The sequence below is a fragment of the Bos grunniens genome, chromosome 9, assembly GCF_055505025.1.
Source record: "Bos grunniens cultivar Pamir isolate PY7600 chromosome 9, Bosgru_T2T1.0, whole genome shotgun sequence".
In the NCBI taxonomy this organism is placed as follows: Eukaryota; Metazoa; Chordata; class Mammalia; order Artiodactyla; family Bovidae; genus Bos; species Bos grunniens.
The window spans coordinates 39,629,746-39,644,702 of record NC_141173.1 but is presented as its reverse complement, the minus strand read 5'-3'; the positions used below and the strand labels follow the sequence as shown (position 1 = coordinate 39,644,702).

At 44.5% G+C, this 14,957-nt stretch overlaps 1 protein-coding gene across 11 annotated transcripts in view; it reads right to left on the bottom strand.

Moving 5' to 3' along the window:
• FYN (FYN proto-oncogene, Src family tyrosine kinase) overlaps window positions 1-14,957 on the bottom strand; it is a 211,610-nt gene that overhangs the window by 51,477 nt on the left and 145,176 nt on the right. For 7 of the 11 annotated variants that reach the window (XM_086317251.1, XM_086317257.1, XM_086317261.1 and 4 more), the window contains one exon: window positions 1,582-1,839. In XM_086317251.1, the coding sequence (XP_086173377.1) occupies window positions 1,582-1,828 (247 nt within the window). In that variant the 5' untranslated portion in view covers window positions 1,829-1,839. Of the gene's footprint in view, window positions 1-1,581; window positions 1,840-4,512; window positions 4,671-13,419; window positions 13,501-14,957 lie in introns of those variants that run through there. The other 4 variants (XM_086317252.1, XM_086317260.1, XM_086317255.1 and 1 more) reach the window with 2 other exon arrangements.

The following is a 14,957-nucleotide window of genomic DNA, read 5'->3' as shown; positions in this document are numbered from 1 at the left end:
TTTGAGCTGACTAAAACCCAGGGCTGAAGGATTTCTCTCTGCACACTTGGAATGAGTCTTCGAGAATAGACAGATATTAATATTACATTTTGGCCACAACCAAGGGCAACAAGTAGCAACATTCAGTTCAGATGGGCAGCGCTCTGCAGCACTGACAAGACACGCTTTGCCCCCATGAGGAGCCACATGAGGCCCAGGGGGAGACAGCAGAGCGCGCGCCTTCTCCCAGCAGGCACGGGGTGTGTGTGCTGGGTGCATCTCTGGCCCGTTTTCCCCGCTGCATCCTCCAGAGACAGACGTCCCTAGACTGCCTGATGATTTCTTTCCTTCAGCCCCCCATTCCAGGTGCCTTCCAGGAAGGCTGGAAGGATAAGGAAGTGTGCCCAGCCTCCAGTCACCCATGAAAGGCCTGCTCTCAAGGGAAAGCTACATTCACCATAAGGATGAAAATAAATATTTTTTTCTACTGAACAGAGTGTGAAGTGTTGGCAGCACAGAAGTAGCTAGTTGCCCAAAGCTCTGGGTCAGGTCCCCTGGATATAACTACACTACCCTGTTGGGTGCAGGGTAGTGCCAATTCCCCACGTAAAAAGTAATAGTGGGCTATTTTATAAGACCTCTGCTCCCAGCTGAACTGAGAACATATGGATTGATGTATTATATATATATATTTAAAAAACTTTTATAATAAATAAGACAGTTTTGGAACAAGTTATGTCAAATATCTAGTTACCATGGTTCACATACTGGGAGAGGCTTTGGAAGATTAAGGATGCATGAGATATCTTACAAATATTTCAGAAAACATATGTCTGAGAACACACGCCAGATATTTTACAAAGTATTAGCTAAGTCAGCAAATGCACATAGCAGTGAAACACAGCCTAGGGAAAAGAAAAGGAAAAGTTAAAAAAAAAAAAAGAGAAGATCCCTTAAGGATACATAAGATTCAATTTTAAAATACAAAAGAGATGAAAATACTTGAGCGCTGATAAACTCTGTCATATAGAAGACAATGGGAGGATTAGAGAGAGAATCAGTGGAGACAAATTGCCAAAAAATAATATAGCCAAATGAGCCCACCAGCTGGGAAGTGACCGGCAGGATGGAGGTTAATTAGAAAGCTGAAAGGGCAGGTACTCCCCTGGAAACAGTCTGAACTGGGGGTTGTGGGGAAGGAGTGCTTTCATAGCTGGAGAACTCAAAACATCCATGCTCATATCCAGTCCTGAAACTTCTGATTCAAAAGATCTGGGATTGGGGGTGGGGGTGGGGCTCAGGTATCTATATTTTGAAAAAGCTGCCTAAGTATTCCAAGCCATCCAGCCAAGGTTGAGAGCCACTGGCCTCAAATGACTCAGCAGAAAGTTGTGCCTCGTAACCCTCACAGGATTCTCACAGAACAGCAGCTGGGGGACCCCCATGCCGCTGTTGCTGGTATCTAGATTTGTCCATCAAGCTTTAGTGATTTTAAGAGCCTTTCATCTGGTAGCAGGGAGCTGGAGAGTGGTTAAAAACTTAAACGCCAAAGGAGCACAAATGTTCAATGGCTAAAAGATTTAAGAGTAGCTTCATCCTGACCTGTTCCTCCTCTTGTTCGCAAGGTCCCAGTATGAGACGAAGAGTTCACACCCCCAAAGACGGTGAGTCCTTGGCCCCCGGCCCCGTGGAAGTTGTTGTAGTTCGGGATGGAGGTCACACCGAAGCTGGGGTAGTGCTGAGGAGTGGGGTCTGTACCATAGCGGTACCCGGAGCTCTGGTTCAGACTGCCATCCCTCTCCTCCGTCAGTTTTGTTGCTTCTTTGTCCTTACATTGCACACAGCCCATTATCTAAATTCCTGTGGAAAACAAACAGAAAGAGGCACGTGAACTTGGATGCCCCCTAGTGGCTGGGTCGCTTGACTATAAAGGGGAATCTTTTACAAAGTTCTCATGCAGTATTTCACGCCTAGAGGGCCATGGAAAGCTGAGGCTAGGGTTGGCGGTTGGAAGCAATCTCAATGCCCTTAACTTGACCATCACATTTATCCCTCATATGCTCTGGCAGTGGGATCAACACACAGCATTATGTTCACCATGCAGTATTTTCCCTCACATGAGGTCTGCACCCTTACAATCCTGTAATATCAGATATCTGCCTAAAGACTGTCCAAAAATATAACTTGGTTTTCTCTAGTCATCTTAAAAAATAGTGTATGCTCTCAAAAATTAATCTGTGCAGTATTAGAATAAAACATTAGAATAAAACCCTCCATCACAGCAAAGGAAATCTAAAGAGAATACAGGCATGTTGGAAAAGCCAGAATATAGCCCTTAAATAGCTTACTGTACTTCTTCATTCATGGGTACTCATTCACAGACACACATTTGCTAAATTTTAAGCAATAAGATGATAAGTATCAAAATTAAGAAATAATCACTAGATGAAAAAATACAGTTGGCAGAAACTGAGAGGGCTGAGTGTATTTGCAGGATGTCATGATAGCCTACAGTCACAAAATCATTTAAACAGGCTAATTAATTTTTTAAATTTCCATTAGCTTTTGACATCTTTCAGAAACACTTAAAAGCTCATTCCCATATTCTAGAATTAGTGGTGAATTAAAACTTGAGTCACTGTCACCCCATCCTCCTTCCAATTAAACCTACTGTGTCGGTGCTGGTCTCAGTAAAGGGCATCAGCTAAGACCCAAGTGTTCTCGTAAGAGTCCTGAAGCTCGTCTGTCACTGGCTCCTCTTCATTTACTTCTCAGCCCTCCTGTCTCTCACTCTACCATCTAAACATGCCTAACTTCTCAGTGCTTAAGATTCTATTCTTCCCACTCACCTTTCGTCCTTGGAACATGGCTTTGAACCCCTTTATCCTCTCCTCTCTGTTTTTTTTTTTTTTAATATGGACCATTTAAAAACAGTCTTTATTTGTTACAGTGGTGTTTCTGGTTTATGTTTTGGTTTTTGCCTATGGAGATATGTGGGATCTTAGCTTCCTGACCGGGGACTGAACCCACACTCCCTGCATTGGAAGGTGAAGTCTTAACCACTGGACCACCAGGGAAGTGGGTCCCTCCCTCTCCCTCTATGATACACAATATAATCTTCATGTCTCAGTTAAGACACCACTTCCTCTGCAAAGCCTTCTCTAATTCCCCGCCATCCCCCAGGCTGGGGTGCTGCTCTTCCTCACTGCTCATATGGCATCTTGGTTTCTCTCTTTACAGCATCTATTGTGCCATATGAAAACACGGCCTTCCCACGTGTCTCACTGCCCAGTAGACTGTGAGCTCCAGGAGAGCAGTGTCCTGTCCATTTTTGTCATTGCTATATTGCCAGTGGCTGGCACATAGTGGGTGCTCAATAAAGAGCAACTGAATGAGCGGAAATTCTCTAACCACTGTTTCTCTTTTATCCTTTCTGCCTCAAAGCCAATCCTTCTTCCAGCAACTTTTATCAGCACCGTGCCCTGTGTTTTAGAATCTACCGGCATGTGTGAGACGTGAAGAAGATTAAAAAATGGAAGGTGAGTTGGTTAAATGACCCCACTTTGGACTGCAATACCCTGTCCAGCTGTTGGCGGGGAGGTAGAAAATGCAATGGATGTCCCTGCCAAGTTCTGAAAAGTGGCCCATTTGGGACCAAAGAACCAAATAAGAAACACATGACATCACGTGTAATTACATGTATCCACCGGGGAGAGTACAGCTGGTACAGGACGAGAGGGGACATGAGGCGGTGAAGGGCAAGGAAGGAACTAGTATCTCTCTATATCTTGCAAACCAAAATGGGGGTGCCACATCAGACACAGACACTCTGGGGGGGCACTTTTCTGAGCACTGCTTCCATGCCAGCTGGGGTCATGGAAGCAATATCAGACTGTTTAAGGCCCTCTCACATTACATGTTTCAGTAAATACTTATTGAACTGAATGTCAGTTCCTGAGAATGGAAATGTTTGGAAACAAGCCGCCTGCTGCTCGAGCTGAGCTCACCAAATCTGGAACACATTTACGCGTAAATCATTCCAGATTAACTTACAGTGTACTCTGTCCAACATGCTCTCTAACTTATGGTAAATGAATGTGATTTTTAACAAGTTTCCAATAAGAAATGCAAAGTATCTCCAAGGCATGATTGGCTGAAGGATTTTCATCATTTGTTGTTGGTGTTACTTCACAAGACTGGTAAATATCTTGCTCACTTCATATTAACCCTTTCATGGTGGAACGTTGCCCTGAGCTTCTACAAACGCCAATAACACACTGCTTGTCCTAGGTGCTTTTCTCAGAGATTCCACTGACCTGCTGTAATCGGAGGATGTGTGACCTGCATCACAGAATCACATCATTCATGCCAGTGGTTCTCAGCTGCGGGGGACTTGGTGGCCCATGACCAAGGGACATGTCTGGCTGCACAACTTGAGGGTAAGGAGGACTGCTGGTATCCAATGGCAAGAGACTAAGGGTGCTGCAAAGCCTCCTAGGGTGAACGAGACAGCCTCTAACAACAGAGAATTACCTGGCTCCAAATGTGAATGCACGGAGCTTGAGAAATCCTGAATTACGAAGAAGACAGAATTTATAGCTATATCTTTGAAACAGTATAAGAGCTGTTTTCCTTATACGCATGTGATTAACACTGCAGTCCAGAATGCCTTCCTTGGAAGAACAGGTATGCTGGGGCGAAAAAGGCAATTTAAAAAACTGACACAAAGTGCTGTTTTTTTCTCAAGAAGTTCATTCCTGTGACAGAGTATATAATCTAAAACCACTGAGAACTCTCACTACAAACTACTCTTTCAATTCTATCAAAAAAACCCCCTACATCAGAAACCTATTGAAAACAGAACCCTACATCTAACCAAACTAAGAAAAAAAATCTTTTAAGAATCTACTGGGACCAGTCTCTCAGAGCTATCTAAGGTGCTGCCTCTGGGGCTGCAGTCTTCATTTTGCCCCAAATAAAATGTAACTCACAAATATCCAAAAAGAAAAAATCTACTAAAAAAAAGTATTACTACTGTAATAAATGTTTAACAGCTTTTATATAATTCTATGAAACAATGGAAGGAAACAAATAGTAAGCTCCTTGGAAGCAGCGATTATTCTTTGGTTTTTGTTTCGTTATTGCATCCCCATTGCCCAGAACAGTGCCTGAAACACAGCAGGTACTCAATAAGTTATGTGTTACATGTTAAATGCAGAAACCCCAAACTCAATCAGAATTGTAGAAAACAATTCTCTTTTCTAGAAGGGACAGCTCTGTTACACCTTCACGTGCTTGCAATTTTGCATAAGAAATGTTTCTACTTGGATCTTGCTTATCCTCTTCACTTTGTTGACAAACATGAAGAAAAGGAAATAAATCAGGAAATGCAGGCTCAAGTCATTAAAAGCTACATTTCAATAAAAATATTTGTATAAGAACTTGTGGTCTTCTTCTTCCCACTTGAGGTGGTCAGACTATTTCCTGATGAAAGGGGTCAGAAGATGCTATGAGTTGTACTGAGTGTGACTTCAGGCTCCTTGCCATGAAGAAAAGTTCTGAGCATTCAGGTTAAAATAAAAACATCCTTATTATGTACAGTTCTGTAGTGTGGCTTTTATGGCCCATGCTGTGCATCCATCGTGAACATATAAAGCACTAATACACTAGCTCAAGATCTGTGCGGCACTGGGAAATGCTGAATAATGCCATTCAAAAGTGGGGCCCTGGGAGTACTCTGATCAGTAAATCATACATCATGACCATTGTCCTCCGCACATTACCATGCCTAGAAAAACTGATGCATAGCACTTTGACCAGCAGGATCCTGTACCTGTGGTTAAGGTATAGATTAGAGCTGTGAAGACCCCTATTCTCCAGTCCTTCTGCGAACATAGGGGCTCTGCTTCTACTATGTAAGTAAAACCTGATTTACTTAAAATTTCCTTAGTCTTGTGGGTGCTTTCATATGTGCCACAAAAGCATGAAACAATGGGCAGAAATCACTAAAGAAAGAATCATCCCAGGACTTCCACGCCCTCTTCCTATGAGAGTGATGGACATCACCCATCCATCACATAGGTGGCCTCAGAATCCTTTTTCACATAGCCCTTGAGTGGTTGACGGAAGCTGACATGAAGGATGGAATCTATCCGCTACTCTGGGCACAGGCTACTTTGGTCTAGCATGAGTCTGGTGGAATGTACATTCCCTCCACTGATGCCACAGAACCCGGTCCGGTTGGTTAGATGCACATTAAACCCAGATTCACCCACATTTCCTCATATGCCAATCAATGAAGCAACACCTGTATGCCCAGGTTACACCACAGCAGGACTTGTGAGATTTCAGGCATGTGAGAGAGCTAAGTACCAGAAAAGGAAAATAGCCACTGGCGGTCTTCTGCAAAAAGCAAATTATTTTCTCTTGAGACACACAAATAGAATAGCAGGAGGAGGAAGGTGAAACCGACAACAATTTCAACAATGTAAGCACTTTGCCTGAAAAACCAACCGAGGTGGGTGTGGAGAAGAGAAGAGCTCTCAGACGTAAGTGGCAGCAAGGCTCTTGACAGCCCAGATTCTGGAGAGTGACAGGGAGAACACACTGGCCTGGGTGCTGATGTGGCATGATTCCTGGGGCTCTCATTCACCATCCCTTTAGCTGCTCTCTGCTCTACCTGGGTGGGTATCACGAGGAAAGTAAAAGAATGGGAAAGGGAACTAAATTAAGAACCTGGAAACCAGACACAAGTAACTGAGCTGGGGACAGCTGGAAAGGTATTCAAAGCTCAACTGTAGATTGACTGCACAGCTGCATCGACTTCTCTGGGGAAAAAGCAAAAACTGGCAGCTTCACAACCAAACACCCTTTTCTAGTCAACAGTAATAGCGAGGCAAATGGATAAGATGTGGCAGAGTCACATGAGAAATGGATTGACTTCAGGACAGAAGACTCATGGCAGGGAACTCTTGATCCTTGTAAGACTGGAAATACCCACAAGAATCAATCTGAGGTATATATTTCTGTGTCCTCGATGGGGAAACTAATCCCTGAGAGTCTGGGGAAGGCTTTCCTTAGCTTTCCCCATGGAACAGCTGGACGCAGGACATTCGGAGACAGAGGAGGGCCTCACTGGTAGCAGTGGTAATTGGGCCACAGTATCTGTCACTCCAGTGTCTCAGCGTTTTCATATCTTTTACAATATGGCTCTCCTCTCTGTGGGATCCTGGGTCCTGACCCCCTGCAGGCAGTGCTGTCTGATGGGGACAGCCAGGACAGAGGGACCAGGGATGTCTGGGGAGGCTAGAGAGAGACAGGACCACACTCAACCCTTTATGAAGCACAAACACTTCCCAAAGCAGGGAAAAGGTCACAGCTGGGATGGCATTTTAGAGACGTAAATACTTGAGGTCTGAACCACACACAGCATTGGTGCTGGGTCCAGCCAGTGGCTGCAGCCCAGTTATGAAAAATGAACACAAAAGACCATGCCAGTGAGGGAAAATCCTCTTTTTGCTGCCAACTGGAAGGCAGGCGTGAAGTACCTGCCTTGTTGAAAAGGTGTTGCAGAACTCTAAGGTGTGCCCAAGATCCCCACCTCCTGTAGATAAGCCCCAGATAGTCCCTGGGACTTGTGGATGATGGAATCATGGCTCCTGTGTTTAGGCTCTCTTATTTGGCACAGTTGGTTTTAATTGAAAAGGGATTATCCTAGATAGACCTGACATTATCATGTGAGCCCTTGTAAGGAACTGGCCTTTTTTTGGAGAAGTAGATTCAAAGTGTGAAAGGCATTTCATGGAAGGGATATTTTCCCCTGCTGGCTTTGAAGACAGGAGTTACGTGGCCAGAAATATGGGTGGCCTCTAGGAGCTGAGAACAGCCCCCACCTGGCAGATTGCAAAGAAACGGGGACCTCAGTCCTACAACCACAAGGAACTACTGAGTTGGGTCAAGAAGCCTAAAAAACCTGGAAATGAATTCTTCCCCATTCAAGCTTCCAGATGAGAATGCTATTAGCCAATACACTGATTTCAGCCTTGCAAGCAGAGAGAGCAGCCACATTGCGTCTGGACTTGTGACTCAGAACTGTTAGCTGATAAATGGGCATTGTTTTAAATCAGGAAGTTTGTCATAATTTGTTACAGGGCAACAGAAAACAAATACTTATTATATTCTGGTGGGATGGGGCATCACAGAGATGAAGGCTCCCAATCTCAGCAGCGATGACCATTAAGCAAAGGTGCCCTGCAAGCCAGGTGCCCTGCTATGTACTGGAATGTGTCTTCTCACTAAATTTTCATGACAACCCTAAGATGGGGGATTGCTCTTTGCTCTCACTGTACAATGGAGGATCAAAGAGGTTCGGGAATTTGTCTACAGCTCAGTCAGGGGTGGGGATGGGATTTGAAGCCAGACAGGCTGACTTCTTGGCCAGCCCATGGAGCCTCTACACTAGCTTTGCCTCCTGCCCCATGGAATCTAGGTCAGTCCACACAAGGGTGTGGGCACCAGGGTGGGAGGAGTGGAGGGAGAGACCGGTGGAGAAGGTCCCTGACTCCACAGAACCCACCCTCATGTGCATGACTAATGCATGCCCTGATTTCAGGGACTGGGCCCCGCTCCTCCAGATCCCCAGCCCACCCCTTGAGACAGCGGGCTCAGCAAGGGTGCTGGTACCACGCCAGGTATGGTGAGTCACCAGCTTCCTTGATGTGGTTTGGCATCTTAATGAACGTTTGTGCCAATGACATTAGAGCAACCCTTAGTTTCCTGATACTTCCTAGACATGGCAGGATATTTATAGATATCAGAAAGGAGTCAGCATTGGGTTCCTTAGTGTAAAACAGAGCTGTCCTACTGCACTGAAAACATGATGTGCTTTACATTATGTAAACTTTCTGGAACATGTTGACTGCATAAACTGAGCTATACACATGTAATGCTTCCTCCAAGCACAACAATAATAGGTTTCTACTCTGGGGAGCCCTCAGAGTGAGAGCTCCCCCCACCAAACACAGGTGATAAAATAATATTACATCTTTGTGGAGAGAAGAAGTGAAAGCAGGAACATCTACAAGGCAGACCCTTTCCACAGGCAACAGTGGCAGAACCAGAGCCTACTGAAAAATCAAGTTAAAACTTTGATTCAGAAATAATAAGAGGTGGAGTTGGACTCATCGGATCACTGACGCTCGGCTTTGCAACAACGGCCTTTGGAGGGTGAGGAGGAAGGACCTTGCTCCATACCACAGAGCAAGGGAACTGAACTAATAGAAATCACTCTTAAAATGTCACATTACTTTAAGAAAAAGCCACATTCCTGGCACCTAGAACATCTGCTGGCTTCCTCTTTCTGGCTTGTCCTGTTCAAATGACCCTCAGGCTGCTAGGCGGCAGCTGATACCCTGGCAACACATTCTCTTTCCCTCTGTGCAACCTTCCATTCCCTGACACCCAGGGACCCACAAGCACTTAATAAAAAGAAATGGAAGCATTAGACCCCAATGGTGAGATTTAACACTGCAGTCAACTAACTGCTGGAACCATTCCCAAACCCAAATGCACAAATGAGGTTTTAATAGCAAACCGTGGAAAAGCTCCAAAAGGAGTGAAGAACACTTTCTTCTTACACTCACTTCACTTTTGGATGTCACGGTTAGGACAAGAGTGAATGGTGATAAAAATAAAGGTAGATTTAAACTGTCTATGCCAAACAAAGGGTTCAGAAAGAAACAGGGCACTGATTGTTCTTCAGACCTTCCCCCATCACTTCTTGGACCATGGAAAAATTCCTTGTGGTTAGCACTTTAAAATTTTGTCTTATTTTTATTGAGATATATTTCATATGCCATAAAATCACCCTCTTAAAGTGTACAGTTTAGTGGTTTTTAATATATTTGCAAAGGAACCATCACCACTATCTAATTCCAACATTTTCATCACCCCAAAAAGAAACGTGTACCCATTAAGCAATTATTTCCCATCCCGTTCTCAGCCTAGCCCTTGGCAACACCAATCTACTTTATGTCTCTATGGATTTGCCTCTTCTGCACAGTATGTGGCTTTTCTGACTGGCTACTTGGCATAACATTCATAGATGGCTTAGTACTTCATTCCTTTTTATGGCTGAAAAGTACTCTATTGTATGGATATATCACTTGTTTATTGATCATCAGCTGATAGACGTGTGGGTTGTTCCCACTTTTGACTATTATGAATAATGCTGCTGTAAACATTCATGAACAAGCTTTTGTGTGGACATATGCTTTCAATTCTCTAGGGTTAACACATAAGGAATTTATACAGATAAGACAACTCTAAGATTAGGTAAATAGGAAAGCATGTGAGCTGGCAATTCAAAGAAAGTAAAAAACAACCTTAAAATATATTTGCCTTCAGTGGTAACACAATTTAGATTGGTGAGTTACTTGCACCTCTAAGTCAATGAAATTTTAAGAAGATGTTTGCCCAATAGTGATGACTATTCTCATACACCGCTGACAGACGACCAGGAGTTAGCAGGTAACTTTTTGTAAATCAACAAGGCAACATTATTAAAAAAAAACCCCAAACTTGAAAATGGGTCTTCTCTTTAACCTCTGAGTCTGTGCTAGAGAGATGCTTTTTTAAAAAAATGACACATGAAGAGATCCTATGAGGTGTTACTTATAATTCAAAAAATTATAAAGTGTGCTAATTATTTAATAAGAAGACAATAGCTAAGTATATTGTAAGGCCATAATGTAAAGTTAAACAGAAGTTAAAACTTATGCTTAAAGAAAATGATTACTAACAGGGAAAAAGTGCTCCTGCTATAATAAGAAGGGTCACAAGATTGCAAGTAGGTAACAAACGCCTAGAGAAATCTTTGGAAGGAAAGATACCAAGACATTTGCTGGTTGTGTGCAGGGGATAACATCATGGGCAACGTCTTCTTGGTTTCTTTGTTTCTCAGATTTTCTATACTGAGAATCCACCATTTTAAAAAATGAGAATAAATCGTCTTGACTTGTTAATAAGAAAGGTCCTTTTACTCTCATCAATTACTGACTTAATTTGTGTATAAGTGGATAACAACTGTAAAATGATGATGTATGCATTGTGAACTGAAAAATTAAGAGAGGGAGAGACAGTGATCGATTCCCAAGGCTACTAAGAGGCAACCGCTCCTTCCAGAAGTTGTCAAGATAAAAGGTACCAAAGGACAGAGAGACAGAGAGACTTCTGAGTGTGTTTTCATCACACCTGTGCTGGGAAGTGGGCAGTGAGGGAGCAGAATTGAGTGTGGGTGGCGAATGGACATAGAGACCCCAGAGAAATCTAATTAGGGGCACAGACTGAGCAAAGCTGTGATATACAATCGACTCAGAGGACCATGGAGATGGCGAGTGGCAGAATCTGGGCTAACAGAACCAGGAGTGGGGTGGCTGGCTGAATGGGTTCTCGAGAATCTCTAGGTCCCAAGTTCCTAGGTGGCTGGGGAAACCGAGTAAACTCAGGATGACGATACTTAAGTCACCCTTGAAACCCAACCAAGGGGCTCTGGTTATGGAGGATCTGTAGGACCTCTCTGTGAGCACAGGCCTGAAGACCCCACATGGGCATGGATCCAAGAGGGTGGAGGATGAAGCAAAGTACTGCTGTTCTTGGGATGCTTGTTACAGGCAAAGGGACTTGCTTGGGGCACCACACAGAAAAGTTCCGAATTTTGCTCTCACTTGTCCTCTTGTTGCCTTCACCCTTTCCTGTTGGGATGTTCAGCCTTCTGAGACCTTGACTTCTGAGCCACAAGCCCTAGCATCTGGGGCAATCCAAGCAGCACATGGAATAACCAACAGAGGTTTATTTGACCTGAAGGTTTTCAGAAACATAAAAGTTCCAACAGAGATGTTTCTTCCTAATGTAAATCTTTGGGGTCAAGCCTCTTTCCACTCTCCTTGGCCCTGTTATCGAAAAACAATCACAGGAAAACAAAAATAAAAACAAAAAAGTAGGCTTCTATTTGTGAATCAGCAAAGAGAGACAGGAAAGTCAGTGTCACATCTGGGGCATGGTGGCAGACACTGGCTTTCTGGGTTGAACTGGCCGAGGGCCCGAGGGTCAGGCTGTCACCTGGCAGAGCCACAAGAAAACACACTAGCACAAAGCAGCTGCTTGAACAGGCGTCATCAACATCCCCTCCCTGCCAACCCGGAGAATGAAAGCCGAGGGGGTTCGCTCTCCACGGCTGGACAAAAACTAGCTCTGCCAATCTTTCCAGGGTCTATAGAGGTTCCTTGCCAGATGATTCTGCAAATGGGGCCTCCTCCTTTCAAAAAACAGTGAATTCTTTTTTTCCTTTAATTCACCAGTTCCAGCCAGGAAGATCCATTCCTTTAAAGAAACAGAATGGACTCTGAGTAAGCATATTTTACTTTCTTCTTTTTTGCCCTTGAGCGCGTGTCTGTGTTGACCGCAACTTCCCTCTCCACTGATTATGTATCTGGTTTATGAAGTCAGAGCCCGTCAAAATCTCCTTCCCTGAGAATCTGGTGGTGGGGCCATTTGCACTGTGTTTCTGGAACTGAGGCTGAGGCCTTTTCTTTGAAGAAGGACATGAAGCCTGGTCCCTCCTCCCCTGGATCTTTATGTTGGCACTTTCTCAAGTTGCAAGGAATCAGCAACACCAGCAGCCGTAACTTCTGCATCCCTTGCAGCGGTTTAGAATTTCAAAGCTTCTTGGCAGCTATTTTGGCATGAATGCTGATAAACTGGCTATCAGAAAACAGACCCCTAATTCCACGGCCTCCATTGGGACAGGGAACAACTGTGAGGGTGGCGATAGGAACAAAGAGAGCATAGAGGCCAGCTGCCTCTGGGCAGCCTCCTCCTGCCATCTCCTCGCCTAAAGGGAACGAGAACAGTCTCTGCCTTCCCCTTGAGTTTCATTTCCTCACCCTTAGTGAGCCCAAGGAGCTTGATTATGTGGTACCTGCTTCAGTGACGCTTTCTCAAGAGCTCGCACTCATGAACACAAAGCTGAATGCCAACACAGACACAAGGAAATTAGAGGAGGGAGATAATAAGTAGGAGGAAGAGAACAAGGAACCAATGAAAGCAATCAGTGATGCTTTCCCCAGGAGCTACTAAACTTGGATTTGGGATGTCAAACTGTGGCCATGTTGTGTGGGAGGAACTTGGGTTATGTGGGCTGGACTACTCGTTGATGATCTAGTTGGCAGGCGAAATCCAGTCAGATTTATGTTAGCGAATCCAAAAGAGGGAAGACTTAGTTTACATACCACCATACATTTTATGGTAAAAGCAATTCAATATTGACTTTTCACTTGGCATATATATAAGGCAGAATTTTTTTTTCCCCCAGAGTGTTGTTGTCTTGTGGAGTTACTGAATCTGAGATTATCTCCTTAAAGACAGCACAGCTGTTTATCTTGCCTTTTTCCGAGAGCTTGTAGGATTCTGGTATCAGATGCGGTTGCCCTGGGGCTGAAGGGTCAGAGGTCCAAATCCACATCACTGAAAATAAAGTAGTGGGTGGATGAAAGCTGGTGAGGGAGAGCTGTCTCACCGAATCCACCCTGCTTCTTCCACAGTAACAGAATTTTAGCTAGGTATGTGGCTAGACAGCTAGAGACCACATTTTCAGACTCCCTTGCAGCTACGGTGTGGCCCTGTCACTTAATTCTGGACAACTGGTTGAGAGTGGGTGTGATACACTCAACTCTTGCATTCCTCAAGAGAGAGTGGGCTGCCCTCCCTTCTCTTTCCCACTTCCTGTGGGCTGGAAAGTGAATGTGGTGCTGGTAAACTGGCATTAACCAGGCAGAGAATGGCAGCCCACCAGGAAAGAGCAGAGCAGCACGACAGAAGGAACCTGGGCCCGGATGGCCTTCTGGAACTCAGCTTTACCACCCAAAGCTCTGATCTCTGACCGTAACACGAGAGGCAGGAACACCTATCCTCCGTGAGCTACTAGTTTTCTGGGGGGAGTGAAATGGGGTCTTTTTGTTATAACAGGCAGCCTGTACCCCAACACAAGGAGGAAGTAAATCTGACACAGAGGTCAAGGGTTTGGGGCTCTGCTGGCCACCTGTTTGCTTTTCCCTCAGACTCTAGAACCAAGAAGAGCTTCTAACCTCCTTTGACACTGACAGCTAAACTTGGATTAAGGTAGGTTAGTAGAATAACAAGCATAATGAATTGTAACAATAGCTACCATTTACAAAGAACTTATCTTCTGCTTGTACTTCACATATGGCATTTCATTCAATCTGCAGAGCAGGGTATTATATTTTTAAGAAACCTTTGTTGTTTAGTTGCTAAGTCATGTCTTGACTCTGTAGTGACCCCATGGGCTTAAGCCCACCAGGATCCTCTGTCCATGGGATTTCCCAGGCAAGAATACTGGGGTGGGTTGCCATGCCCTCCTCCAGCAGATCTTCCTGACCCAGGGATCAAACTTGCATCTCTTGCTTGGCAGGCAGATTCTTTACCACTGAACCACCAGGGACCTTGGGCTCACAGAACTTAAGTAACTTGTCCAGAGTCACCCAGTCAGTAGACCTGGACCTGACTATCCCATTCTGCCTTTTGAGAAGAATGTTCTGTTCCTCATTAGAAGACAGATTTAATGATGTGAAAATTTTAGTGATATGATAGGAATTGGGCACTGTTATGTCTTACAGGTTTTATTTTTTCACACTATGGCTTACAGTGTTCTTTTCTTGAAGTGATCTAGTTTAGGGCTAGATTCCAAGTTTCTAGGACATCTTGGTCCCAGGCACCTGGTTTAGAGAAGGTCTGGAAGCAGTGGCATAGCCTTAACAAGGCTGCTGAGCAGCCAAGTGGTATGGAGTATGTCACTCCAACGCTGTGCAGCCCGGTTTCCTCATCAATCAAGCCAGTAGTCTTTGACAAGCAGCCTTCAGGGTTCATTCCAAGCCTCACATTCCTGAAGGGGCCCAGAGCCCTTC